At 37.5% G+C, this 27,731-nt stretch overlaps 1 protein-coding gene and 2 non-coding genes across 4 annotated transcripts in view; all 3 read left to right on the top strand.

Moving 5' to 3' along the window:
• Dhc98D (Dynein heavy chain at 89D) overlaps positions 1-27,731 on the top strand; it is a 53,088-nt gene that overhangs the window by 15,032 nt on the left and 10,325 nt on the right. For both annotated transcript variants that reach the window (XM_053758700.2, XM_053758699.2), the window contains 48 exons: positions 38-196; positions 585-821; positions 906-1,159; positions 1,505-1,653; positions 1,743-1,852; positions 2,197-2,375; positions 2,835-3,030; positions 3,281-3,378; positions 3,697-3,832; positions 4,971-5,057; positions 5,411-5,553; positions 5,767-5,945; positions 6,244-6,426; positions 6,902-7,027; positions 7,630-7,883; positions 8,255-8,443; positions 8,795-8,967; positions 9,288-9,453; positions 10,051-10,209; positions 10,502-10,596; positions 11,138-11,395; positions 11,594-11,753; positions 12,080-12,178; positions 13,372-13,495; positions 14,237-14,421; positions 14,527-14,619; positions 15,207-15,359; positions 16,006-16,161; positions 16,378-16,548; positions 16,858-17,046; positions 17,417-17,543; positions 17,759-17,859; positions 18,086-18,211; positions 19,592-19,769; positions 20,215-20,345; positions 20,543-20,685; positions 21,085-21,177; positions 22,657-22,759; positions 23,089-23,286; positions 23,642-23,786; positions 24,082-24,299; positions 24,701-24,906; positions 25,123-25,641; positions 25,730-25,877; positions 25,955-26,090; positions 26,446-26,600; positions 26,811-27,029; positions 27,213-27,377. In XM_053758700.2, the coding sequence (XP_053614675.1) occupies positions 38-196; positions 585-821; positions 906-1,159; positions 1,505-1,653; positions 1,743-1,852; positions 2,197-2,375; positions 2,835-3,030; positions 3,281-3,378; positions 3,697-3,832; positions 4,971-5,057; positions 5,411-5,553; positions 5,767-5,945; positions 6,244-6,426; positions 6,902-7,027; positions 7,630-7,883; positions 8,255-8,443; positions 8,795-8,967; positions 9,288-9,453; positions 10,051-10,209; positions 10,502-10,596; positions 11,138-11,395; positions 11,594-11,753; positions 12,080-12,178; positions 13,372-13,495; positions 14,237-14,421; positions 14,527-14,619; positions 15,207-15,359; positions 16,006-16,161; positions 16,378-16,548; positions 16,858-17,046; positions 17,417-17,543; positions 17,759-17,859; positions 18,086-18,211; positions 19,592-19,769; positions 20,215-20,345; positions 20,543-20,685; positions 21,085-21,177; positions 22,657-22,759; positions 23,089-23,286; positions 23,642-23,786; positions 24,082-24,299; positions 24,701-24,906; positions 25,123-25,641; positions 25,730-25,877; positions 25,955-26,090; positions 26,446-26,600; positions 26,811-27,029; positions 27,213-27,377 (7,971 nt within the window). The remainder of the gene's footprint in view (positions 1-37; positions 197-584; positions 822-905; positions 1,160-1,504; positions 1,654-1,742; positions 1,853-2,196; positions 2,376-2,834; positions 3,031-3,280; positions 3,379-3,696; positions 3,833-4,970; positions 5,058-5,410; positions 5,554-5,766; positions 5,946-6,243; positions 6,427-6,901; positions 7,028-7,629; positions 7,884-8,254; positions 8,444-8,794; positions 8,968-9,287; positions 9,454-10,050; positions 10,210-10,501; positions 10,597-11,137; positions 11,396-11,593; positions 11,754-12,079; positions 12,179-13,371; positions 13,496-14,236; positions 14,422-14,526; positions 14,620-15,206; positions 15,360-16,005; positions 16,162-16,377; positions 16,549-16,857; positions 17,047-17,416; positions 17,544-17,758; positions 17,860-18,085; positions 18,212-19,591; positions 19,770-20,214; positions 20,346-20,542; positions 20,686-21,084; positions 21,178-22,656; positions 22,760-23,088; positions 23,287-23,641; positions 23,787-24,081; positions 24,300-24,700; positions 24,907-25,122; positions 25,642-25,729; positions 25,878-25,954; positions 26,091-26,445; positions 26,601-26,810; positions 27,030-27,212; positions 27,378-27,731) is intronic.
• TRNAA-AGC (transfer RNA alanine (anticodon AGC)) lies at positions 12,740-12,812 on the top strand. The gene has a single exon. It is a non-coding gene; the product is annotated as a tRNA-Ala (tRNA).
• On the top strand, positions 14,988-15,060 carry TRNAA-AGC (transfer RNA alanine (anticodon AGC)). The gene has a single exon. It is a non-coding gene; the product is annotated as a tRNA-Ala (tRNA).

Raw genomic sequence — 27,731 nt, 5'->3', positions numbered from 1 at the left:
TTGCTACTACTGTGTGATTTCAACTGTTAACCTCCAGTCGCTACGTGCAACAATGAACATGAACATAAAAGGTCTAGAAGACTTCAAGCTGGTGATGGCCACGATCACGCTGGTGCAAGCGATGACCATCACGGCGGAAGTGAAGTACCGCGGCATGCAGGAGATATTCAACATGCTACGACAGCATGGTATCGATGTGAGTTTTAGTTATAAGCATTAAACAAACTCATCGAAGTCACAAATACTATAATAAAAAAATAACAGGATAAAGTTGATGCAGAAAAAGACAAGCCGCAGTCGGCAATCGATAAAAAATGTCCGAAATGATAATGATGATTAATATTTATTAATATATTTTTTAATAATAATGATATCGTTATATTGTCGGTTACTTCTGATGACAAGTTGTTCTTGTCCAGATGCATCTTACTGCCATTTTTTATTAACCCATTATTTACTTTACTTATTTATTAACCCATTTAAAAACAAATTTTTGATATTACATAAAACGAATGCCGCGTACCCCGCGCAGGATATGGAGCTAATTTATATGGTTTTTTTTATTTTACTAATCACTGCCACAGGTTTCAGACGAAGATTTGGAGTTTGCCAAAAATCTCCAAACCTCCTGGGGCACGTTATATCAGACCTCTCTGTTTCGAGGCAATACACTAGAGCAGACCACGGAAAAGTTCTCTAAACTCAACGTTATCGAGATATCCAACTTCTTGAAAGAACTGGATGAGTTTGTGGAGAAGTTCGATTCAGAAGGACCGGGTATTGTCGGTGAAGATATGGATAGAGGGCTCATTCTCATGGAGGTAACTCTTATACTTTTATAAAACAAATTTGGAATAACCATTAAATCTATCTGAGTGTGTTTTATTATATTTTTAAAACAACAGGAATACCAGAAATACTTTGATGAGCTAGAATCCCGCAAGAAGATGCTGCAAGCTGCGGAGCAACTATTCGACAACCCTCTCGCGGATTTCTCCAACTTCAACCGGGCGAAGACGGACTTCTTGGCGATGGAGCAGATCTACAAGATATACAAGGCCCAGAAGAATGCCAGGGAACTGTGGGCCAAGACGCTGTGGATCAATCTCAATCCACAAGCCTTAGTAGACGGAATCGAGCAGTTCTTCAAGGAGTATAGGTAATTTTGACCCTGTTACTTAACAAGTAATAAAACTGCTGATCTATGTTTACATAGATCACGCGCTTTATCAATAGAAAAGCGAAACCTGGGCTCCAAAGCTCAATGGCTGAGGAAAGAACCGGGAAACACTCAGAAAAGAAAGAGCGCCAAATGTATAGGTTGATTAAAGATAATTTTATAACAAAATGTTTATTTTTATAAAATCGCGAGCAATAAATAATACTCATAGAAATTTGAAACTATTTTTATTTACTATTATACTGTTGAAAACAGAAAAACTGTAGTAAAACCATACTTTAAAAGGAATATAATTTTAATATAATATATTTATGATGCCTTCAGGAAACTGCCCAAAGTTGTCCGCCTGTCCCCCACTGGTTTAATGTTGGATATCAAGATGAAACAGTTCAAAGGAGTGGTTCCTCTCATGGTGTCCCTCAAAAACGAGGCTATGCGTGAGAGGCATTGGAAAGAACTGATGGCAAAGACGCGTAAGTATCCATTATTACATTATTTACTTAGCATCCACATAGCTTTTCCTGCAATCCTTTGAAATTTATTTGTCATTATTTATTTTCAGATCAGGATTTCGACATGTCTCCCGATAGATTTACTCTAGAAAACATGTTTGCCATGGAATTACACAAGTATCAAGAGATTGCTGAAGAAATCGTCAACCATGCTATAAAGGTACCGATTTACTTTACACAATAACAAATATTCATTTAATATCTTCCATTGTGTCCATCCAAGAATGTTAATATATTGAAATATCTATAAAATGAGGGTCAAGCGTCTATTGACAAAGAATAGAAAATGAGGGCATATGTCCTCTGGCAACATTAGGTGTTTATAAACCAATCTTGACCATTCAATTTGATATTGCAATGTCAAAAATGTAGTTAATTTCAAATCCATTTTCTAACAGATGACTGTAAATATAATGTTGCTTTGTGAATACGACTATAATTTTATTTTTCTCTGCCGCATGAAGACCTGTTCTTCTGATCTAAGAAATGATAATATTATAATAGGAATTAGCAATAGAACGCGGCGTGAAGGAAGTCCAAGATACTTGGGCTAATATAGCGTTCACTTGCGCTCGTCACTTCAATCGCGGTGAAGACCGTGGCTACACCCTCAACCCCTGTGACGAAATCGTGGTGAAGGTTGATGAGGATGCTATGAATCTGCAAAGCATGGCTGCCTCGCAGTAAGTAATTAAGTCTCTCTCTGAGTATAGGATTTGGACACGCCACCGAATTTGATCGATTTATTTTGTTTATTCTAGTTTATATTTATTTTATGGGAAAAAGAACACAGAACCCTCCTAATATTTTTATCACATTATAGCTTATTTTTTAATAGCCTGTGGTGTTCAACTGGTGGACATAGGCTATCATATGGCTACATGGCTACCATACAAAATATCCCAAGTGGCTAATTTATTTTAACGAAAAATTTGGCTTAGACATCTAAGCCAAATCTTTTGTTACTCAGAAAGTTGAAAGCATGTGCTTTTTCAACCTTCTGAGTATCAATCTCTTATACGTTAGCATCTATCAGAAGTAGTTATACCGATATAAATCTGAAATCAGAAGAAATACAACAATGAAAATAAACATAAAGAAATAGATAAATAGCTCATCCATCTAATATTTTAACCTTTCAGGTTTATCGGTCCATTCCTGTCAGTGGTGCACACGTGGGATCGTCGTTTGGCATTGATCTCAGAGGTGATAGAAGAGTGGATGGCGACGCAGAGAAAGTGGCTCTACCTCGAGGGCATCTTCGTTGGTGGAGATATCCGAATGCAGCTACCTGACGAGGCTAAGAAGTTCGATGACATTGATAGAGCTTTTAGAAAGGTAAAATATATAAAAATAATAAAACTAATTTAACTAACTAAACAAACACATTCCATGTTTAAAGTTGCAACTCTTCAATTTAAAATGACCAACATAGAGATAAACAATTAAAAACAAAACAAATTTACTATTTCAAATTTACTATCATCATAAACTTTCGCGTTTATATTCTTCTTCGTCCAGCTCTTCTCCCATTATATTTGGGCCTCTTTATTTTTAACATTCGTAATAATATATTTTTTATTAACAGATAATGCTGGACACTGCAAAGCGATTGAACGTAGTGGACTGCTGCTGTATGCCCGGAAGACTGGAGGAGTTTGTAAATTTGGGTCTGGGTCTACAAAAGTAAGTAGAATGTTTCACCATTATTTAGAATATTTTGGTCACCAATCCTGAAAACTAACTAAAGGTCTAACACCTTTAGTTAGTCTTCTGATTTCAGCATTTTCCGATTAGCTATAATCTACACGACCTCTAGTAACACTAAAAGAGTAGGGTCCATTGATATGTAGTGTAGTAACGTGTGGATACACGTTCTCACTTCTTTTTACACATTGCGTACACGTTCGTGGTAGCCCTGGCACGTCCCATTTGTACCATTGATTGTACAAATGTACAAATAGTTCAATTTAGAATTAAAGCAATTATTTTATTACAATACAGATGTCAGAAGTCTCTAAATGATTATTTGGACTCGAAACGGCGAATCTTTCCGCGGTTCTTCTTCATATCAACTGACGAACTCTTGTCGATTCTCGGTAGCAGCGAGTGTAGCTGTGTTCAGGAGCATATGATCAAGGTATAGTTACACGTATCATATTAATATTTTCTCCTTTACCTGGGTCCCGACGCTTTGTCTAAGGAAAGGACTAGGAAATTACTCAGATCAGGGACAGAGTGCTTAGAAATATTAGAGAGACTTGCGGAAGATCTGTACTGCAGTTCACCGCGCTGTGTCTTGGGCCTTGCTCATGCTCAATTGATATCGCAGTGGTTGCGACGTAGATATCCATTTTATTTAGAAATAATTTTGTATTTCGTCCTAATAATAAATTGACACATCTTTTACCACATCATCCACAAATGCAAGTATTGTGTCGCAGTTTGTATTTAGTTATAAACATTACTTTTTGTCCATTTCCCTTTACATTTATTTTGCCACTTTTTGTTACGATGTTCTGAAATAAACGTATGTTCGGCTCTTCCCTTTGTGTCAACCTATAGCATGCTATTTGATACTCCATACTTACCTGATGCCTTCATTGAGTCTTCATCTATTTCTTTATCTCATTATTGCTTGTAAGAGGTGGGATGACACTCTCCATGCACATTATACGAACAAAAGCATTATCTTTATATGCGCAATATCACTGTGATGTGTGGTAGTATGTGGAGAGCATCATTTCAATGCTTATTATTATAATCAAAATCAAAAACTGCTTTACTCGGTAACAGCATAGTATGTATGGCACCGAAAATTTACAACAAAATTCCAAATCAATATAAAAACTTAAATTTAAATCTATTTAAAATGCACCTCAAGTCTTTATTAACTGATAAATGTTATTATACTTTAAATGATTTCTTTAATGATAGACTCGGATAGAATTTAGTGCTAGTATACATTATAATTCTTTTTTGTTTTGGATTTGTAGTGGATAGCAAGCTCCTCTTTATTTATTTATATTTGCATACCTATATTCGGTAAAACATGTAGGTTTAATTCATTTTGACATCAATTTGTATATTTGTACTCATGTTTTTGGCAAATAAGTGTTTTCTTTCTTTCTTTTCTTTCTTTCTTTCTTTCTATATAATTGACAAAAAAAAATATGGTTGAGGCGTAATTGATTTATTACTATCAATCATTATAATATAGTAATTGATTGATTACTATCAATCAATTACGCGCCTCAACCAAATGCATTTATTTTCAGATGTTTGATAACATAAGAGCCTTAGATCTGTACGTTGATCACACCAACCGCCCTGTGGCAGCGAAGATGATATCTGCAGAAGGGGAGGTAATGCATTTCAATCCTACATGAATCCCAATTTTGGTATTGGGTTAAATTTTAACTAAATTGGTGTTATGATTACTTTAGTTTATGAAAAATCCACATGAAGGACCCTATTTATTGATTCCATAAAAGTGGTTACAGAAGGCCTACCACGTAATCACATCGTTTAAAAAAAACGTGTGGACGCAATGACGTGCTACGTGTCTTAATGTTTCATGGTAACCCCAGGTTCTTTAACGAATTTTAGCCAATATGTGAGTGGCAATAAATATAATTTTTACTCCATGAATTGCTATATCAGTTTTAATGGTGCTTACCTGGAGGTGATGTTGATAAAATTGTACCTTGATTTTTAGATAATGGATTTCCGCTACGTAGTGTATACCGAAGGTCGCGTAGAAGACTGGATGAACCTAGTACTGAATGAGATGAGATCCACAAACAAGTTCATTACCAAGAAGGCCATATTTTACTTCGGCAGAAATTGGAGAGTGCCACGGTATATCACTTTTGTTGCTTATAAACATTTTACATATCCTAAATGTGTATATTTCGTGAGCTCAATGTAATATGTAAATTGATCTGAACCTAATTTACCCTGCATGTGGTTTTCAAGTTTTACACGTTCACGTATTTCAAAATTTGTAATATAGTACATTTATTTTTGTTTCCTTCACTTGCGTTACTATTTTTAAAATTCAATTACAATCAGAACGGATTGGATCATGGAGTACCAAGGCATGGTGTGCCTGGCGGCTAACGGCGTGTGGTGGACCGCGGAGACTGAGGAGACCTTCTACCGGATCAAGAAAGGGAACAAACGGGCCATGAAGGAACATTTGCAACAGCAGAACGAGCAGCTGGATGGACTGGTCGTTAAAGTGCGACTAGGTAACTTGTACATAAAATTAAATAATTTCTTATAAATGTTTGCAATTATAAAGTTCAAAATATTTAATTTGTTTCCTATCTAATATTAGTGTGTAAGTTTTTGTAGGTTTATTTATGAAACAATATTTATTTATTTGACGTAATGTTAGATTTATTATACAACATCCGCCTATCCGCTCGATAAGGGTTTATCTCACTTTGTGTGGGGTACATCAGCCAGGGAGAACCCTGCCTGATGTTAATCGATCTGTTACATTCCTCTTTATTGATATGTTTAATTTAATTCATTTTTAATTAGATCTATCATCCAATGACCGTCTCAAGTTCCGCACGATCACGACGATCGATGTCCACTCGAGGGACATCATCGAGGGTTTCGTGAGAGACAACGTGACAGAAGCGTCAGAGTTCGAGTGGGAGAGCCAGTTGCGGTTCTACTGGCTGAAGAAGGACGACAACTTGTGGCTCAGACAGTGCACTGGTTTGTTATTTTCATTAATAAACTCATATGAAATATTATGAGATTCATAATATTAGGTTAGTAAGCTAAAATTATGCTATTATGGTAGAACTTAGTTTAATCAAATTAGATATAAGTATTTACTGTAATACGTAGAAGATATATTGACGAACTGTATTACTGTGACTTGTGTTTCGACGTTTCGCCCGTCCATTTATAATTTTTATTATTGCAAGTCTGCAGTTATTAAAAAATCAGGATCATATTAATTAAATAATTTATTATATTGGTGCAAAATTTTAGGCATGGACGGGCATTTATGAGTCCGAAGCCAACGTTGAAAAGACACTAATCAAGAAACAAGAATCACAGAATGGTGTTCATATAATATTATTGCTGCCTTAAGCAATACATTGATGTTTATCACAGCAATCTAACTAATGATAGAAACAACTCAAAAATCTAAAACAAACCAAACTAATATTGTTATTTCCAGGTGTGTTTGAATACGGCTATGAATACATGGGTCTAAATGGTAGACTGGTGATTACACCACTTACTGATCGAATATATCTTACCATCACTCAAGCTTTAACAATGCAACTAGGTGGAGCTCCTGCAGGTATATCTAGCAATTTTAAACATACTCCGTTTAATTTATACATTTTGATTGTTCATACAGATCTTGAAAAACATAATTTAAACAAACAAGACTTATGTAATCTCGACTTTTTGAAATAAGCTTGAATGGACTGAGTACTTAGGTACTTGACGACCTCGGTGGCGCAGTGGTAAAGTTCTTGCCACTGAACCGAGAGGTCCCGGGTTCGATCCCCGGTCGGGTCATGATGGAAAATGATCTTTTTCTGATTGGCCCGGGTCTTGGATGTCTATTTATATATGTATCTATTTATAAAATATAGTATCGTTGAGTTAGTATCCCATAACACAAGTCTCGAACTTACTTTGGGGCTAGCTCAATCTGTGTGATTTGTCCTAATATATTTATTTATTTATTTACTTATTCATGATAAACATCGATCTGTTCTCCATAGAACAGAATCAGTGAAAATCTATTTCAATAGGAAATTCATTTAGTAGGAAATGAAACTCTAATTAAAAGCCAGGGAATACCTAAGTGAAAAAGTCTTGTATCCGAAGCAAATATCCTCCATCCTGAGTCACCTACGTAAATAAAGACAATTACCTAAGTTTTCATTACAGGTCCTGCCGGAACTGGCAAGACAGAAACAACAAAAGACCTGGCCAAAGCGTTAGGACTGTTATGCGTAGTAACAAACTGCGGGGAAGGCATGGATTTCCGCGCCGTGGGGCAGATCCTGGCAGGACTGTGCCAATGCGGGGCTTGGGGCTGCTTCGATGAGTTCAACAGAATTGACATCTCAGTGCTGTCGGTGATATCGACACAGCTGCAGTGCATTAGGAGCGCCCTGTTGATGAAGTTGAAACGATTCACGGTATATATTACTATGCAAAAGATTCGATTGTTGACGATATCTATATCTCTTTTAAGTAAAGCCCAAAATCACGAAATTGGAAGGCCACGTGTTGGTTTAGGTTTCTTGATGTCATGGTTTTTATGATATATATAAGCAATGAAAGAGATTGTTGGGTCGGATTGAGTATGCTTGATGTATTTATTCATTAGTGACCAAAACACCTGTATGGATCGGATCTGATAGTAGCCATAATTAATGAAGCAATTGAGGGCGCTCAATTTTAGGAAAACATTATTATATTTGCAACAGTTTTCCCGTTGTCAATTGCTTCATTTGAATGTTAATAGTAACATTCAAAGAAAAGGAATAAAACTAATTTTTTCTTCCAGTTCGAAGGTCAAGAGATAGCGATGGACAGCAAAGTGGGCATCTTCATCACTATGAACCCGGGCTACGCAGGCCGTACTGAGCTGCCTGAATCTGTGAAGGCGCTGTTCAGGCCCGTCGTCTGCATCCTCCCGGACCTGGAGATGATCTGCCAGATTTCGCTCTTCTCTGACGGGTTCCTCACTGCTAAGGTTAATATCATCATCATCACTTCTTTATCAAAACACTACACAACAACACAACGCAACAATCTATAGTTTAGCTAGTAGTTGAAACCGTGGGAAAATTTATGCAGGTTTTCAGAAGTTTATTTGAAAAAGTCAAGCACAATAACATAGCTATGAAAATTAAGAAATTTTAAAAGATATTGTGCATATAATTTTCATACACAATATCTTTAATATCAATCTCTTAATTATATGCACAATATCTTTTAAAATTGCATTGCCTAAGTAAAAGAAACTCCAACATCGATTTGCACATCTAAAAGTTGTTCAGTAAATATTAGGACTAATATAAAACTGCTTTATTATAATCACTAGGTGCTAGCAAAGAAAATGACGGTGCTGTACAAAGTAGCAAGGGAACAACTGTCGAAACAGTCTCACTACGATTGGGGGCTTCGCGCTTTGACTGCCGTCTTGCGAATGGCTGGAAAACTTCGAAGAGATTCAGTCGGTCTGAGTGAGATTATGGTACTGATGCGAGCTTTACGGTAAGCAAAGCAATTTCTTCATAAACCGCTAATGTATAATGCTGCAAACAAAAATCTATCAATTAATCTAAAATTAGCTTAGTAGTGTTAATTCAAATAAAATATAATATGTCATGTCATAATGTCATATCGTGTCTTTACCAGCCGTAGCCGTATCGTTCCTTGATCGGAATTTGGATTTGTTTAATGGATTCCTTTCTTTTATAGCATTGCATAATACTACATCAATGCGCCGACAGTTCTCCACTCCACTCTTTCTAAACGAATATGGATAATTATCAATCGCTGCAATTGATTATATTTTTCATTTTCATTATCAGAGACATGAACTACCCAAAGTTTGTGTTCGAAGATGTACCGCTTTTCCTTGGCTTGATCAAGGATCTGTTTCCTGGTTTGGAATGTCCTCGTGTCGGCTATCCTGATTTCAATGCTGCTGTTATAGATGTGCTACAGAAAGACAGCTTTATTGTGCTGGATCATCAGGTGAGCCGATATAATTAAGTACGCAACATAATTTACAGATGATGTGCTCATCAACTTGCTAAGTATATATATAAGCTTGCTAAGTATATGTATATATAGTTATTTTATATGATTATAAAATAAGTATTACTGAGCAAGTTGAATGCAAAATTAAGTTTATAAAATAATAAATAATGAAGCAAATGGCCAATATTCTTCTTTCCTATAGTAGAGCTATACACTTGTAGAATGCTTATATCATTGTGTATAATTAAACACATACAACTGTTATCTTAACAATGTTAATGAAGTACTTAATTTATTACAGCATTCGCTTTTAAGCCTTACCCATATCAAGAAATAGCTCAAGTAGCAACAGCTATTGCAGTGTGCTGGTTTCCTCAGGATGTTCTTCCTTCACCGATAGTAAATAAGGCAACGAAAACAAAAACTAGCAAACTGAGTTAGTGCACAAACTCATGAGGCACGGCTAGAATTTGACCCTGAGACATTTTGATCGCGCTTGAAATCTCGCGCTGAAAATGTTGATAAGAGTATCACCATACTCTTATCAACATTTTCAGTCACGAATATTCTAAAATACCCACGTAATTTCAGGTTGATAAAGTAGTACAGCTTTATGAGACCATGATGACTCGTCACTGTTCGATGCTGGTGGGCCCGACGGGCGGGGGGAAGTCTGTCATTCTGGCGACGCTGGTGAAGGCGCAGACTAACCTCGGTCTACCTACCAAACTGACTGTTGTCAATCCGAAGGTGAGTGTATTCACAGTGGAAACCCACTGACCGAAAAAGTCTCCATATGGACTGTCCTTAACACCCAGAATCTTTCCGACTATCCCACAAGTCCCATTGTTGAACAACTTTCGGAACAACTTTGAAACCACATGCAATGTCGGCAAACCAAGGGCACAATCAATAAGGGTACCAAATTCTTTAGTTCAATAATTTCAAACAACATGAATTCTTAAAGTTATAGAGTACTTAAGTACTCTTGTTCGTAGAATTTACTTTTGTCATAATGATATATCCGAATACTATTTTTCAGGCTTGTTCCGTGATAGAACTTTACGGTATTTTGGATCCAGTCACAAGAGATTGGACTGACGGCCTGTACTCCAAGATTTTTAGAGAGATGAATAGGTAACTCAAAAATAATATGTAAATTGTTACACATGTGATTAACATTTCTATTTACTCCTATTTATACTTTTACCTAAATAAACACTTGCAGACTTATTCCCAATTATGACATTCTTCAGCGTAATTTGTGACCGCTGTTAACGGGCCATTCGTCACAAAGAATAAATCAATCTACCTATGTAGAAACATAGATTAATTGAAAGCATCTAGAAAGCGACGACTTCATGCTACTTGAATTTGGAATTATCATCATGTCAACTTTTTAAATATTTTTTTATAAATTACAAATAAAATACCTCGTCAAACGCGCCGCACCGAGGCATCGTGCCCAGGATGCTGGCAGCATTTCCTCGCTGTACTGCCAGACTTATACTCTTTTACGACTTATTATCTCAAATCACCAGTTGTCTCGAAGAGATGCGTTGAAATCTCTTTCAAAAAATTTTTAGCCATGTCAACTACCTTTCGATCAATTCAAGATTATATAATTAACATTAATAAATAACAATAGTATCTGATTTCCTGTTGTCATTTACTCCAGGCCTGCAGAAAAAGACGAGCGTCGCTATTCTCTCTTCGATGGAGACGTCGACGCCCTCTGGATCGAGAACATGAACTCTGTCATGGACGACAACAAACTGCTTACCCTGGCCAACGGCGAGAGAATCCGACTGGCGCCATATTGCTCTCTCCTGTTCGAAGTGGGAGATCTGAATTACGCTTCCCCTGCCACTGTGTCCAGAGCTGGAATGGTGTTTGTGGATCCCAAGAATTTAGGCTACCAACCTTATTGGGACAAGTTTGTATCTAAAAAGTGTGCGCAGTGCCTAATGGTCGGAACCATACATCTACCGATAGAATTCCAATCACTTCAATAATGTTTTGTCGCCTTAGACATAAAACTGAAGCTCATGATTTTTCTCTTCTGGTTGCAGCATACATACCAAATATTCTGCCACAAGCATTTCAGAGTTCATTATTAAATTTCTTTCTCTAGGTGGCTTCGTAGTCGGAATAACGAGGAGGAACGTGAGCAACTCAACTCTCTTTTCGAGCATTACGTGCCTGGGGCTATAAATTACATCGTTTTCGGCATGTTCGGTCTACAGCAGCAAACGCCGCTGAAGACTATCGTCCCGCAGACGCCGTTAAATTTGGTATGTCACAATCATATTCAATGGAAACACGGTGTCTCACCTACATCATATCGTGACAATAAACGAAATTCTATTTATACTATGCGAGAATGCCCTCGGTTAAAAAAGATCCAGTAGTTCTCCTACATATACTACTTTTTTTATATAGCTTTTATTTTGTGTCCCACTACTGGGCAAAGCCCTCCCTTCTATCTTCAAAAGGTCTCCTGAACCTGAACCTTTTGCTGTACTCGTATTATACGGAAATATATTGCATAAAAACTTTGATAAATGTTAATTCGATTTCAGGATGAACTTTAGTTACATTTTGTAAGAGTATATTTCAGGTGGTCCAATTGGCTTATATGATCAGTGGACTGATGCCCAACAAAGAGGACATAAATGAGGAAGTCGACAAGACCGTTGTGGAGTGTGTCTTCATGGTGGTAAGTGCTTCAGCCTTCTTGTATGCGATAGAATCAATCTACAATAAAGATACCAAGAAATAAAGTTTGGGAAGGACTCACGTTTTCAAAAGTTAATTTATTGTTGTTAAAGTACCTATACTCTAACAACAATAAATTAACTTATGAAAAAGTGAGTCCTTTCATCATCATCTACATAATATTAGCGGCCCGGCTTCGCTCGAGTGAAAACATAATAAATTATACACATAGTTTTTAACTTTATCGCGAACATACTTTGGTTTAGAGAACTTTGTTTTATAAATGTAATAAAGTAATTTGTTTTATAAATACATAATTAACCAATAACGGGACTTTTTTGTATGCGAAACATGTTTCATAGCCAACTTTTCGCGCGGTTTTCAGTCACCGTGATCTTATCTACCGTGAGACATATTAATCCACATTTACAACATTAATAAAATGGTATCGCTAGTCAAGGTTGATCAATATGAATGTTCACTAGTGACGTTTTCGAAAACCAGTTGCTCTGACCTCAATGTCACTTTCGTTGGCGTGATACATTTTGATTGCTATGCCACAGGGGGCGTAGCTCAGATGGTAGAGCGCTCGCTTAGCATGCGAGAGGTACCGGGATCGATACCCGGCGCCTCCAATTTTTTTTTAATGTTGCTAATGTTTCAACGAACTCGAACAATATTAAATAAAAAATCTTCATATTAAGGTCCGTTATTATAATGTAATTATAAAGTAGTTAAAACACTATAATATAAACCAAACTTGATCTTTTAGCCTACATATACTCGTATTAGGAATAAATAGGATTATTTCGATATATTATTTTATCGCCGATGTACCTAACCTTATATCAGTTTTTCGTTTCCATTACATAATTAATTAGGTACCTACCTATCGAATATCGATCGTTTATTTTACGTTATTATATTCTAATATTAGTTAGCTTATTTTTTTTCTATTTATTTGTTTCTATCTAGATTAAGCACATGAAAAACGTAAATTTGCATTCTGCAAAGATATTACAAGCTTCGAATGGATACCAATACCATGGTTGGATATTGACGCCTCTTGGAAAATGCTGTTATCCACTCTCTCGTTCGAATAATCTCCTAATTTTATGACATGGACCCAAAATACCGCTTGCGCTGTCGTCCCCAGTCAATATCTCCTAAGTACATATTTTTGTTTGTTTTTAGTCGATGTACAATAGCCTTGGCGCGGCCATAATCGACGACGGACGTTTCGACTTCGACAACTACGTCAAGAAAGCTTGTCCCATGATGCTGGTGGAAGACTCGCCGGAGAAAAAAGCCACCACAAGTATATACTCCGTTTTATTTACTAGATATAAAATTACTGATTGTGAAATACATATGTTAAGAGTTAAACGAAATCATTTTGTGCACATTAATTAATGTCCTCTTTTTTGGAATTTCTTTTGTAAATAGGAAAACACCGATTGCGCCGTAGATGAACAAGCATATTGGATTACACTAGAAGAATTTGTAAACAGGCTGATTTCGACTTAAATTTTATTCAGTTTTTCTTTATGTTTTAAATATTTGCTACTTGAGTTTATATTCAGTTGTGAAACTTTTGTCTTATCAAATTTGTTTTTAAAAATCTGAGTGTTCAATATTTCATACGACCTTTATATTTAAATTTTGTAAATTACGAGTAGTAGCTATTGAAAAACCAACTAGATTATGTATCTTTCTACCAACACAAACAGATGTTAAAACACCACATACCCAATTAAAAATAATAACATGAATGAATCGTATAAAAACCAACACTTTTCATCTAAACAATTGATATGATGACTTATTCAAAATCAAATTAAACGTTTTAGTGGATCTTGATCTAAATACTACTAGGAACAACTAGGAACAAATAGCTAATTTATTTACTTTCAAATGATAGAAATTAACAAGACGGTAACTCGACATACCGTGAGGATAAGATAGAGAGGTTAGATTTATGAAAAATATTAAGATATTTAGTGCTGAAATAGATAGGTACCTACTTACATTTTATTGAACAAATTCCCACATTTCCCAGAACATTTCCCAATGGGCTTCCCATCGCTGTACGACTATTGCTTGGAGCTGTCCACCCGGACATGGGAAGCGTGGGAATGGCTGGTGCCCACCTACGAACACGATAGAGAGATGAAGTTCCCCGCTATCCTGGTGCCCACAGTCGACACTCTCCGGATGACGTGGCTCATCAAGATTATGGAGAGCGTAAGTTTGATGTTTCTTTATGTTATATTTATTTATTATATATTACATTATTATAAAGAGGGAAGGAATGGAGTCAGTTATCATCGTATTCCATTGGTTTTTCAGGTCGAACGTCCAGTGATTCTGGTGGGAGATACAGGGACATCGAAAACCGCCATTATTACCAATTATTTGAGGGGGCTGCCACCAGAAAAATATGTGAGTACTTTCTCTTACTCACGGCTTTAATTTACATGTACTTACATACATCGCGCAAAGAAACGTCTAGGTATGGATCTAAAATTACAAATTCAGAGATGTGTTTACGCCGGGAAAAAAACGATCATTCCAAATTTACGCACGCGCACAAATCTTTAGTAAAATTTACGCCCAGGCATAAAAGTGTACGCCCAATTTGGGACGGGTTGTTAACCCATCTCTGTTTCCTATAAGACATAAGTATCACAGGATTAATATAATGTGAGGGATATTTATTTTTAAAACATAGCTATTTATATGACTTCTCTAAAACCGGAGCAACTACTAGTCTGGCAAATAAATTGTTATTTTTGACAACTGAATTTAACGGGGGCGTAGCTCAGATGGTAGAGCGCTCGCTTAGCATGCGAGAGGTACCGGGATCGATACCCGGCGCCTCCAAACTTTTAAAAAATTAAATTGTGTTTTTATATCAATACAAACTTTTATTCAATTCTGCCGGCCCTAAAATACTGAACGTTAAATTTAGTGTTGAACGTTTCCACGTCAACAATGTAAATATAGATTTTGTTTGCATTTGTTAACAGATAATAACCCAACTAAACTTCTCATCGCGAACGTCCTCGATGGACGTGCAGAGAACCCTGGAGTCAGTGGTGGAGAAGCGCAGCAAGGACACCTTCGGGCCCCCCATCGGCAAGAAGATGCTCGTCTTCATTGACGATATGAACATGCCAATCGTAATTTATCTCCTGCTAATATTCGGCGTACATAATTAAGCGCTTAGTGTTATTGCCACTTGATGCGGAACATTACCTACATAATGATAGATGGAACGAAATCTATTTATTATACAAACGTAATTTTATATATTTTGTAGTTATATACTTTATTTTAGCTTATTTAATTATCATTATATATTTAACTATGTGTAAGCATATTGTGTTACTTTTTGCACCGCACAAATTTGTTTGTTTGTCTTAACGATTCGCTGGGAGAGAATGCTTTAAGTATTAAGTTGGGAGAGAATGCTTTTTGTTTGTATGTTTTTACTTGGAAAAATAAAGTTTAATAAATAAAACGTAATACCGTAATAATATTCAAAGTGATTCAATATACCTACTCGTACCTATAATTCAGTCAAAAAATGAGTCCTTTCAACTTTCTACGCTAGTATCGGCTATGTAATGTTCTTTAGTCACCTAAAGAAAATTATATAGATTGAAGTGAAAGGTTGTAAAAAGGAATAGCTATTGTAAGCAATATCAACTTTAGAAAACGGGTAGAATTAAACTAGAATTGCACTTAAAGCACTTTAATTTTCATTGGAGTTATTCGCTGCTATGGTAGCGGCGAATTCCTCCAATCAGTTCAATTCTTTTAAAGGTGGACACATACGGAACCCAGCAGCCCATTGCCCTTCTAAAACTGTTGTTTGAGCGAAAAGGCTTCTATGATCGCGGAAAGGACCTGAACTGGAAGAACCTGAAGGACATCGGCTTCCTCGCCGCCATGGGCAAAGCCGGAGGCGGGAGGAATGACGTAAGTACACTTTTGACCTTTCAAAGTAATTTAGAATAATTTACCTAATTAACTAACAGGCGTAATTAGCCAGATAACTTTATATCTGATCCAGTAAGGGCCTTTTTTCAGAACTTCATGTTATAGTCTTCTCAACAAAATTCCTTAACCCGTATGAACAAGATCGGCAAAAACGCTTGTATAATACTCGAAGATATACTGTTTTATAAATTCCAGGTGGATCCCCGCTTCATATCAATGTTCTCCGTATACAACCTCCAGTTCCCGTCGGAGACAACCCTGAGGCATATATACGTGTCCATCCTGAAAGGCCACTTCGAGACGTTCCCGGAGGAGATCCAGGACATCGTGGATAAGATTGTGCAGATGACTCTGGACTTGTATAAGGTTTGAATCTGAAGCACATACTGACTTGATTTGATAAATAAACCTTCCATATGTCAAAGATCTATAAATTTCACGTTGACTGTGTCAGGAGGGCCTATTATTTTATGACGAAATGTGTCGGGTTAATAACATGAAATTTCCACAAGGTGAAAGTTGCTCATTCTGGAGTTCCCATTGCTGTAAAAGAGGAAGCTGTCATGACGCTTTGACTAAATTTTGAAACTTGATTTTCAGACCTTAGCCATAAAAAGAGGTAATCATCCACAAACCAACTTCTTCATAAAATATTACAAAAACAGTATTGTTCAGATAATAATCGTGGACTTGCCGCCGACGCCAGCGAAGTTCCACTACATCTTCAACCTTCGTGACTTGTCCCGCATCGCCGCCGGGATGTGTCTCACTCACCCCAACTTCTTCAGTGAGAAGCGAGCAGTAGTCAGGTGCTGGAGGAATGAGTTCACCAGAGTTATTTGCGATCGACTTATCAACGTGCAGGTATTTATTTTCATCTGTTTTATATTGCTGTTTTCTTTTTCACACCAAATTTTCAAGACAAATTAATTTTTTGCCCTTTATTGCATGCATTTTTGGCATAATAATAAGACTTCCATATATTAACTGTAGAATTATATTAAAAAAAAAAACCCTACCAGTAATATCCCTACGACATGTTCTTAACAGTCGTATTTATTGTAGTTTACCTATATTTAGAACAAAAATGATTTAGAGTCAAATGTGAACATTATTACAACAATATCTTAATGAATTATAAAAGAAAATTTCTAAGTTTGACTTTCATTGCAATTTACGCTACGAACGTTAAGTCCAAACATGATAAATATCACAAATGACCGTTTCGTTTCAGGATAACGAATTGATGAGGACCTACATGCATGAACATGTTGTCAAATACTTCCCTGAAGAAGAGCCGGTTGTTCTTGAAGAAATCGTGGTCCCCGAGGAGGATGTGAACGTGGTTGAAGAAGAGGATGGTATTTTATCTTCTAGTTGTTTGTTTGAAAGCGTATTTCTAGATGTAAACTCTAATATGTGTACAATACAAATACTATTTATATTTATGCATACAACCATATTATCACACCTGTTTACCTACAAGAAATTAGTGTTTGATAGTTGCAACTAAAACTAGAGCTAGCAAATCGAAATATACAACCTACTCTGTGCTGAAGTTCCGTACATTTTTCAGAATTTGGAGAACCTATAAAGAAACCTGAGAAGACAGAAGTAAAAGAAGAAGAACTAGTTATAGAAGAGGAGGAAGAAGTGGAAGTAGAAAAAGAATTGACGGTACGTGAAATTATTTTTCCGTGAATTTATTATAAATGTAAATATTTGAAGAATACTCAATCATAATCTACCGGGCGAATTTTGATGAAATACGGTACACACAGAAATTGATCAAGATACATTTATAAGATTTTACTGGAAAAACACATAGGATATTATGTATCACAAAACTTTTATGAAGAACCTACTTTTTGGGACATGTTGAGGGAAACAATTTTTATTTCAGCTGGAAGAGTACGTCCAACGGGACCCGCTGTTGTTTGGTGACTACAGAAATGCACTGGATGAGGAGGAAATTCGTTATTATGAAGATCTACTCGACTACGAAGCGGTTTACTTTCTTTTCCAAGAGGTAATTTATGTTTTCATAACATAAACCCAATTTACTTGATAAACTTGGTATATGTTCACAGTGATCGAATTTCGATTATATAGTTTTATTTTACTTTCGTCTGTTATTTTATTCAACTACTTATTATGTACTTTCAAACATTGTAAAGAGAACAACTAGTAGCCAAATGGATTTTAGTTGTTCTCTCTATCTCAAATGTGACCATTGAATTTTTCGGCCCTGATTTTACGACCAGCTGCCTACCTGTCTTTGGAAATGCTGCTATTAGCTATCAAGGCTTTATATTGCTTTATTGACTCACTCAGCATGAGAAGTTATAGATTTCATTTCAGATTCAGAGGAAACCTGCACACTGGTGAACTAAATATTTATAGTATTTTATTTTTTATATTGTAACTTATTATTAAAAATACAAATAATAAAACGAAATAAAACATAAATAATTGCAATGTCAATCAAAAATGCCACCCCGAATTGTACCCGGTTCAAAAGTACCCATAACGCTAGCTGCGTTTCCTCGTTGGATAGCAATTGATAGCCTTTTAACCAAGTACCATCCGGAGCGATAGTCATATCCACGACACCTTAAACGCCGTCCTATCTCACCAACAAAGCGCTTCGCCTCCGAACACCATGGGCCAGCCGTTTCCACGGCAACTGGAACAGAATACTTGGCCATTTTAAGTTCAGCTGCCACCTTTGCAGCCGCCCCAGGCAAACGCTTACTATTAGTGAGGTAGGACGCTGCATATGTGCATTACACATGTTACGTCCCATAAAAGGCAACGCCCTCTGCCACGGTATTAAAGTGTTGCCGTCAGGTCGCTTTCCGTCTGTACGCGAGAGGCCAGGAGGTTCCAATTGACAAGGAATATTTGCCGATATCAAACCCCACGAAAAATATCATTCAAAGAATGATGGCGAGACAAACGACCATCTAACACATCCAACATCATGGTGACCGTCAGCTTCTACCATCTTCCCGCAAATGCTGCGGTGTGGTTCACACACATCACAACCCAGCCTCAGAGCAACGGCCACCCTCAACGAATCATTGTCTAGCAGTGTTCCCATGTGCGGTGATGGGACCGCGTGTAACCAAGCGCCAGACTCAGGCCTACGGCCTTTATACGAGCCAAATGAGCGGCCTCTAACTGACTCGCAATTTCACTGTAAATGGTCTTTAAATATAGTTCACTAGTGATTATGCGACTACTTACCATTAGATTGTAGTAAGTAATCGTAAAAGTCAAGTCTGAGATGCCTTTAGCCACTTCTATAAAATTTTACACCAGTTCTAACAATAACATTTTCGACCAATATAAAATAAGGAAATCACACGCTGACGCGGATTTTAGACATTGTACATATCCTATGCAGATTTTGGACGAGTTCAATGAGCGTGTGGGCAAGATGTCTGTAGTCCTGTTTGAGGACTGCCTGGAGCACCTGACGCGACTGCACAGGATCCTGAGGATGGACCGCGGCAATGCCATGATCATAGGCGTTGGTGGCTCCGGCAAGAAATCGATCTGTCGACTTGCTGCTTTCGCTGCTGGTATATTTTTTTATTATCGACATTTTTATCATCAACCATTTCACATCACATCCCGCTGCAGTAATAGTGGCCTTTTATGAATGCAGAATCTCATCATGGAGCGAAAGAAAAACATAGAATATGCTAGTTGCTTCTCTTCCTGCGCAGATTGGGAATGGCTTATAAACTGGAGATTCTTCTCACAGTCTATAGGCTAACAACCCTACACGATTGAATCTCAATTACAACAAAAATCCTTCGAGTTTATCAACTCTTAGCTCTGTATGTACATGATTAAATAATTAAATTTTCCTTATTTTTTACCTAGTGACCTGGCTGTACTACTATATTCTAACTGCATTGACATCCGTAGCGGGATCTAGATCGAGCTAAAGCACATGGAACGATAGAGGAAGATTTCTATTTTATATGGATTTAATAAAATGCATTACTTAAATATATACAGGATGCGAAATGTTTGAAATAACTGTGACTCGAAACTACAACGAGAACACGTTCAAAGACGACATGAAGCGCATGTACAACCAGCTGGGCGTGGACGGCAAGAAGACGGTATTCCTGTTCACCGCAGCTCAGGTGAGGTTGATGTTAAAAAAAAACAAAAGCGTCTCTGAAACGATAGATCTATATCCTCGATTTCAAAAGTAGCCATAGTGCGTTGAAATGATTGAAGGCACCATAAAGTTTATATCGGTCCAGTTTTTGAGTTCATTCATTATGAACAAAAATACAAATTAATTATCTGTATAATATTAAGTTGCTGTTCCATGCAGATCCTAGAAGAGGGTTTCCTGGAGTTTATCAACAACATCCTGATGATCGGGATGATACCGGCGCTGTTCGGCGACGATGAGAAGGACGGCATCATCAACGCGGTGCGCAACGAGTGCAACGAAGCTGGTTTCGGCGTCGCCAAGTGAGATTGACTTGTTTACTTTCCGCCAATTTTATTCAAGATGATAGGTTTTTGTGGGCCAGGTTTTCTACCGTTTCTGAACACAATCCTGTGGTCCAAACCACCAATACAGGTTTGGACAAGGCCCTAGATTGAAGTTATCCTAATTATACATATCAAATTTAAACATCATTGTCGGCTGCATCTCGATCTAAGAAGAACACTCTCTCGAAAACCAGGTGAAAACATCTGAGACTAGCTGCACCTAGGTTTAGCCAAGGTGGTAAAGATTAAACATAGGTCTAGCCCACACACCTGTGAGTAGCCACATATCACGGATTAAGACAATACCTGCAATCTGCATATTCACCTATAATATACTTACCCAGCTATTCGATTAATTTAATAATTAAATTTCAGAGACGCTGTATGGAGTTTCTTCTGCAACAAATGCGCGGACAACCTGCACGTGGTGCTCTCTATGTCACCCAGCGGTGATATTCTGAGAAACAGGTTTGCGCATTCGGTCATCATCATCGTTTTCAGCCACACATCAACCTACTACTAGTAAAGGCCTACCTTTTTTAGTGCCTCTTTCCTTCGGTCCTGTGGCAAATCTCATCCATCGTTTTCTTGAGACCTAAAAACAATGTAATCAGACCAGAGAGGTTAGTGCTGGTTTTTACTTCCCACCATCGAATCGATTCGAAGCGAAACGCAACGGACCAATCGCATTGCGCCTTGTGACGCAACGACAACCACTCTGCAATGTGATTGTTTCGATATGTCTCACTTCAAATCGATGATGAGAAGTGAAATGCAAACCCGCACTTCGCCCACAGTAGGTACATACCCCGAACACGAAAAGTATTTGATATGGTCATAGAACCATTTTTGCATACGAATGAGAACATGACATACTTATCCTGACTCATTAGGTTCTGTAAAACACGTAGCACGTCGTTAGCGAATCAATTTCAAGGGAAACCATTCCGCGATAAAATATGAGATAAGGGACAGATGTCTGTCACTGTCACTACTTTATTCTTCACTTCTAGCCATCAACATTAAAGTCCAACAAAGGGGTCTTGATGGAGTTTGAAAGCCAGTGTACACCACCGTATGTCGCACGCTGCGCGATTGTATACGCGCGTATTGAGATATTATGCTCATCACTTCAGGATACAAATATAATGCGTATAACCTTAGAGCTAATATATTTAGTCTTCAGTGGGTAATATTTCCATGTTTATAAGTACTTATTATTACCTAGAGTAAATGCATTTGAATCATATCTCCTTTTCGCAAGGTAGCCTGTACGAGATTGCACTAGGGATAAGGCCGCCTATGTGTAATTTTTCAAGTTGTCATATACTTAGCAAAACAAAACAATGTTTTGTATCTTGTTTTTAGTGCAATAAATTGATTTTAGTTGAACTTTTGCGTGGCGTGTTCACCATTATCGCAAGTCTAGCGCGCGAACACGGCGCCGCCACCGAATTTCATCCCTTATTACACTTTCCCAATGCAACACTAGATGGCGGTGTTCAATTTTAAAACCCGCTATGCAGTCGTTTCTCTTGGCATTTAATACATGTACTTCGTGACGGTTATATTGTCATTATATTTGTACTTGCTATGGTGCGTAACGCAGCTCAATAATATGGTGCTATTACTTTAGTGTAAGTTAATAGTTCCTTTACTATTAAGCTGCTGTGTTTTTGGAAATCCTCCTATAATAGGTCCTATAGGAGGATATCAAAAAATATTGTGGCGATTGTCGTTTGAAATGGTCTAGTTCTGGCAAGAATAATTTTGCCATTACATAATTTTCATTTCAGCTGTCCTGCCCTGTCATTTTCGTTTTAGGATTTTTCTCTAACGTAAAAGTTGTTCAGTAGCATAGACTGAGCTTGTAGACAAAAGTACAAAATGATCAAAATGTCATCCTGTATGTATCCTAGTCTATGATTACCCTGTAATTACCAACAGATGCCGAAGTTTCCCAGGGTTGGTGAACAACACTACGATCGATTGGCAGTTTCCGTGGCCGAAGCAGGCGCTGCTGGCTGTGGCCAACGTGTTCCTTGCTGATGTAAGTGTTCAATCCATACTAATATACATACTTTCATACATATTATATGTACCTACACGTGATTTGAGTCCTATCATCAAAAAATTTCACAGTTTTTTATTTTTGTTGAAAATAAATCGGAATATATTGACGGATGGTAATGACAACGCGGCTGCAGCGACGGAAAAGCTCTGAGAACCACCCTTCTATATATATAGGCATTTTCTATGCCCTGTATAAATTTTTCGGAATATTATGGCCGTATTATGGATTCGGAAATCCATCAAATCCATAATCCACTGTTAAGATGTTAAAAAAATTAATAAATAAAATATTTTCAAATAAAACAGATCCAGAAGATCCCAGACGAGTTCCGCCCGATAATAGTGGAGCACGTTGTGCACGTGCACATGTCCGTGGCGCGGTACTCTGTGGAGTTCCTCTTGCGCCTGCGTAGGAACAACTACGTCACGCCGAAGCACTACATGGACTACCTCACTAATTACATCTCGCTGCTCAACGAGAAGGATGCCTTTATTGTCGCTCAGGTAAACAAAAGTACCAAGCACTAGATGAATATATAGTTTTATTTGTTACTATTTCAGACACTTCTTACAAAAGAAACAAAATATTTAAAACTAGCGTGAACTAATCGACCGTTCCAAGTGGAGATGAAAAAGTAGGAAAGTGGACCCTGTTTTTCCGATGCTCAATGACATATTTTTTACAATTTTCTGACCTTATCATCTAATCTATTGCCTTGCTAACAATCAACAACCTTTTTTATAATATACCTAGCCCCGCCGCCGCCACCTTTATTCTTACCCATATAAAATATCAAATGACGTATCTAAAATTACGTCTCAAAAATGTGATATATTTTGTTATATTGCATGGATCTAGTGCGAGCGTCTAATAGGAGGCTTGGCTAAGATAGAAGAAGCTAACGTGCAATTAGAGGATTTGAACGCAAAATTGGCCGTGCAGAAGGTAATCGTCGCCGAACAGACCAAGGAGTGCGAGATATTGCTCAGAGAAATTTCGACTGGTAAAAAACTATTTTCCTCGTTATTTCTTATCATAATATATATGCGATTACGTGGAATCGTCAACTGAGCAGTTTAGTAATTTGCATTATTTATTTCATACCCTAGCTAATCATAAAACGCAAATTGACTCACGATGTTTTTCTTCATCTCAAGCGTGTTAGATTATCTCAAGCAAGTTAAAAGTAATGTGGCATCGCGACGTTTTTAATTTTGGATCTTAAAATGGGCAAATATTTTCCTAAGACATTTGAGAATTTTAGAAGTATATGCGATTTTACACTTATTTTATCCCAGCTACGGAAGCAGCAGTCAGCAAGCAGCAAGTCGCAGCCATCAAATCTGTTGAGATTACCGAACAGAGCGTGGTGATTTCCGAAGAAAAAGCCGAGGCCGAAGAAGCATTGTCGGCCGCCATGCCTGCCTTAGAAGCTGCTAGGCTCGCCTTGGCCGATTTGGACAAGAATGACATTACTGAAATTAGATCCTTTGCAACTCCGCCTGAGGCCGTACAGGTTGGTGGTGATAGATTTTTAGCCACAAAGCAGCTGCAAACATCATATGATAGGGCTTGTTAAGTCAAACATTATTTTCAATTCAAATCATCTTTACATCCTTCCATCTGTTCGCGATAAACTCCAAATCTATACTGCACGGAATTTCATGCGGATTTCGGATATTTAGTGTGATTCCTGAGGAAGGTTCAAATGTATATTTTATTATGTATTTATCCGAGAGAAGTCGGCACGGGTCGCTAGTTTATTCATAAAACAAAACACCAAAATACATATTGCCTCCGAATATAGTTACCGCACTATTAAAATAAGACAACATTTGTAAATGCTTGTAACAATTTGAAGTCGTCAACATAATAGCAACATTTTTCTGTATAATATTTTTTTTGTTTATCACTTAGGTCGTCTGTGAGTGTGTCGTCATCATTAGGGGTATAAAAGATGTCAGTTGGAAGGGAGCTAAGGGCATGATGGCGGATCCGAATTTCTTGAGAAACCTTCAGGAAATGAACTGTGACCTCATCACACAGAATCAAGTGAAAGCCGTCAAGGCTCATATGAAGAAGAGCAAGAAACTGGAGACTATGCAACAGATTAGTAAAGCTGGGTAAGTACGTTTAAATGATGTTTGATGTGTTGCGTTCCTATTCCAATTCTGAAAGAACTATCCATAATAATATCCTACTAATATGTCTATTCCGCTAAACCGCCGTAGCTAACTGTTAAATACACCCGTTCAAATAAAATAAAAATTTCAAGTCAACGATAACTTTATCGAAATTTAAAGGACCTTATAACAAACAACTTTTTCTTTTTTCGTCAGATATGGTTTATTGAAATTCGTTATTGCTGTCCTTGGTTACTGTGCCGTATACAAAGAAGTGAAACCCAAGAAAGACAAAGTAGAAGCGTTGGAGAAAGAGTACACTGAAGCCGTCAACTATTTAGCTTCTCTAAACAGAGAAATAGATCGGCTCCAGAGAACTTTAGATGGGTTGAACGCAAAATACGATACTGCCATGTTGAGGCGGCAGGAATTGCAAGAAGAGACAGATATTATGATGCGAAGATTAGTTGCAGCAGACAAGCTCATGTCTGGATTGTCTAGTGAACAGAAACGTTGGACAATAGATTTGGCCGCATTATACGTGGAGCAATCGCGGCTCATTGGGAATTGTTTGCTGTCTGCGTCGTTTTTGAGTTACGCCGGACCATTTTCCTTCTCTTTCCGCGAGACAATGATTTATGAAGATTGGCTGGGAGATGTTATGGAGCGAGGAATACCACTCACAGAGCCGTTTACGCTTGAAAGAAACTTGACCAATGAGGTTGAGATAAGCGGGTAAGAAACTACTGATAATCGTAGACAAATCGACCATAAACAGAAATTAATTCGATCACTTTAATCATAAGTTTCATTTTATTTGTAGATGGAACTCCGAAGGTTTGCCTCCAGACGAGCTGTCAGTTCAAAACGGTATTCTGACTACGCGAGCATCTCGGTTTCCTCTCTGTATAGATCCTCAGACGCAAGCTCTTACCTGGATTAAAAAGAAAGAGGCTAAGAACAATCTCAAGGTATACTAACTACATTTCAACTATTAAAATTTCATACGATCTGATGCAACATATTGATTGGATGTTTTTTCGTATAGGTGCTATCGTTCAACGACCCCCAGTTTCTACGGCAGCTTGAGATGGCCATCAAGTATGGCATGCCGGTGCTGTTTCAGGACGTCAACGAGTACATTGACCCCGTCGTCGATAATGTGCTGGAGAAGAATATTAAAGGTAGGAAATAGATTCTCACTAAATTTTCACTATTTCCTTAATACTGTTGAAAATACAGATTCTCTTACAATCTCAAGTAGCTTGAGACATTTATTAGTCTACTTCTTATTTGCATTTAAAGTTGTGCAACAATAAAGTTCAAATAAATAAATGAATGTACTTAAAAGTAATGTCATTACGTGGTATAGTTATGTGTTATGGATGGACCAAATAACTTTTTTATTATTGCAAAAAAATTACTATCTATTTGAAAATAATTATAGGCCGCCATATTTTAAAAAATCCGCGATTACTATTTTGTCCTCCTGTATCAAAGTGAAAAAGTACCTCCATAAAAACCTATCTACGTTTGTAGTTGAAAGCGGGCGCACATTCGTGATGCTGGGCAGCAATGAGGTTGACTACGACCCCAATTTCCGCATGTACCTCACCACTAAGCTCGCCAACCCCCAATTCAACCCCGCTGCGTACGCCAAGGCGGTCGTCATCAATTATACCGTCACAGTGCAAGTAAGAGACTTATTTTGTTAACCATCAGGATACAATGCGATGCATAGTTTCTTTTGACATTGGAGTACCTAAGAGTTTAACTGATTTTATGAAACTCGTTTGAGTTTCATAGCCTTATTCTACTGAAGGAAATTCTTTATTGTTATTATTATCGTCATATCCAAGTATTCAAAGGCAAGATACTACCAAAACTTAACATTTTAATACCAGGGCTTAGAAGACCAGCTCCTAAGCGTGGTAGTACGAGCTGAGCGTGCCGATCTTGAAGAACAGCGAGAGAGTCTCATCATAGAAACCAGCGCCAACAAGAGTCTGCTGTCTGGGCTCGAAGACTCTTTGCTCAGAGAACTAGCGACCTCTACCGGAAACATGCTGGACAACGTCGAGCTGGTCGTTACACTGGAGAACACCAAGTCGAAAGCTGGTGAAGTATGTATGATGAAATTATGTCGATTATGAGTTATGTATTATACACTAATCTTGCTGGCTATAAATAGACTATGAAGCGTCTTCTGCAAACATACCTCACCGGTCACAAATCAAAAATTTTGTTTTACTATCAAGTGAAATTTAGTCTTAATTTTGTTTCTGAAGTAAATACCTTATTCACAGGTAATGGAAAAACTGGCCCTCGCGGAAACGACGACAAAAGACATAGAGAAACTGAGAGACGGCTATCGTCCTGTGGCCAAGCGCGGTTCCATTCTCTTCTTCGTGTTGTCAGACATGGCCGGCGTCAACAGCATGTACCAGTATTCTCTGTCTTCGTATCTGGATGTAAGATAGTAGTACATTGATGAGTAGGGACTCCGCTCCGCGATAAAATATACCCTATATGTTCAGTTAAATTTAACCCTGGTCCAAATATCACCGACATCTTTCTGGTAGATTTAGCGTGATTGAATAACAAATATATCACATCCAAACTTTCGCATTTATAATATGACTGAGATTGGTGAAATATTAGCAGCGCCCCTGAGCTTTACTTATTTAATCATAGAACGATTAAAAGGATTTTGACTGCTATAAAGAGTTAGGCAGGTATTTAATGAAAGACGTTTATTCAGCTGTAATAGTTATGTATAAATGTAGTTAAGCCAAGAAAAAAGAAAAGTAAAAGGTGGCCTGAAA

Source organism: Plodia interpunctella, chromosome 18 (genome assembly GCF_027563975.2).
Source record: "Plodia interpunctella isolate USDA-ARS_2022_Savannah chromosome 18, ilPloInte3.2, whole genome shotgun sequence".
Classification (NCBI taxonomy): domain Eukaryota; kingdom Metazoa; phylum Arthropoda; class Insecta; order Lepidoptera; family Pyralidae; genus Plodia; species Plodia interpunctella.
This window is presented reverse-complemented; position numbering and strand designations above follow the sequence as displayed.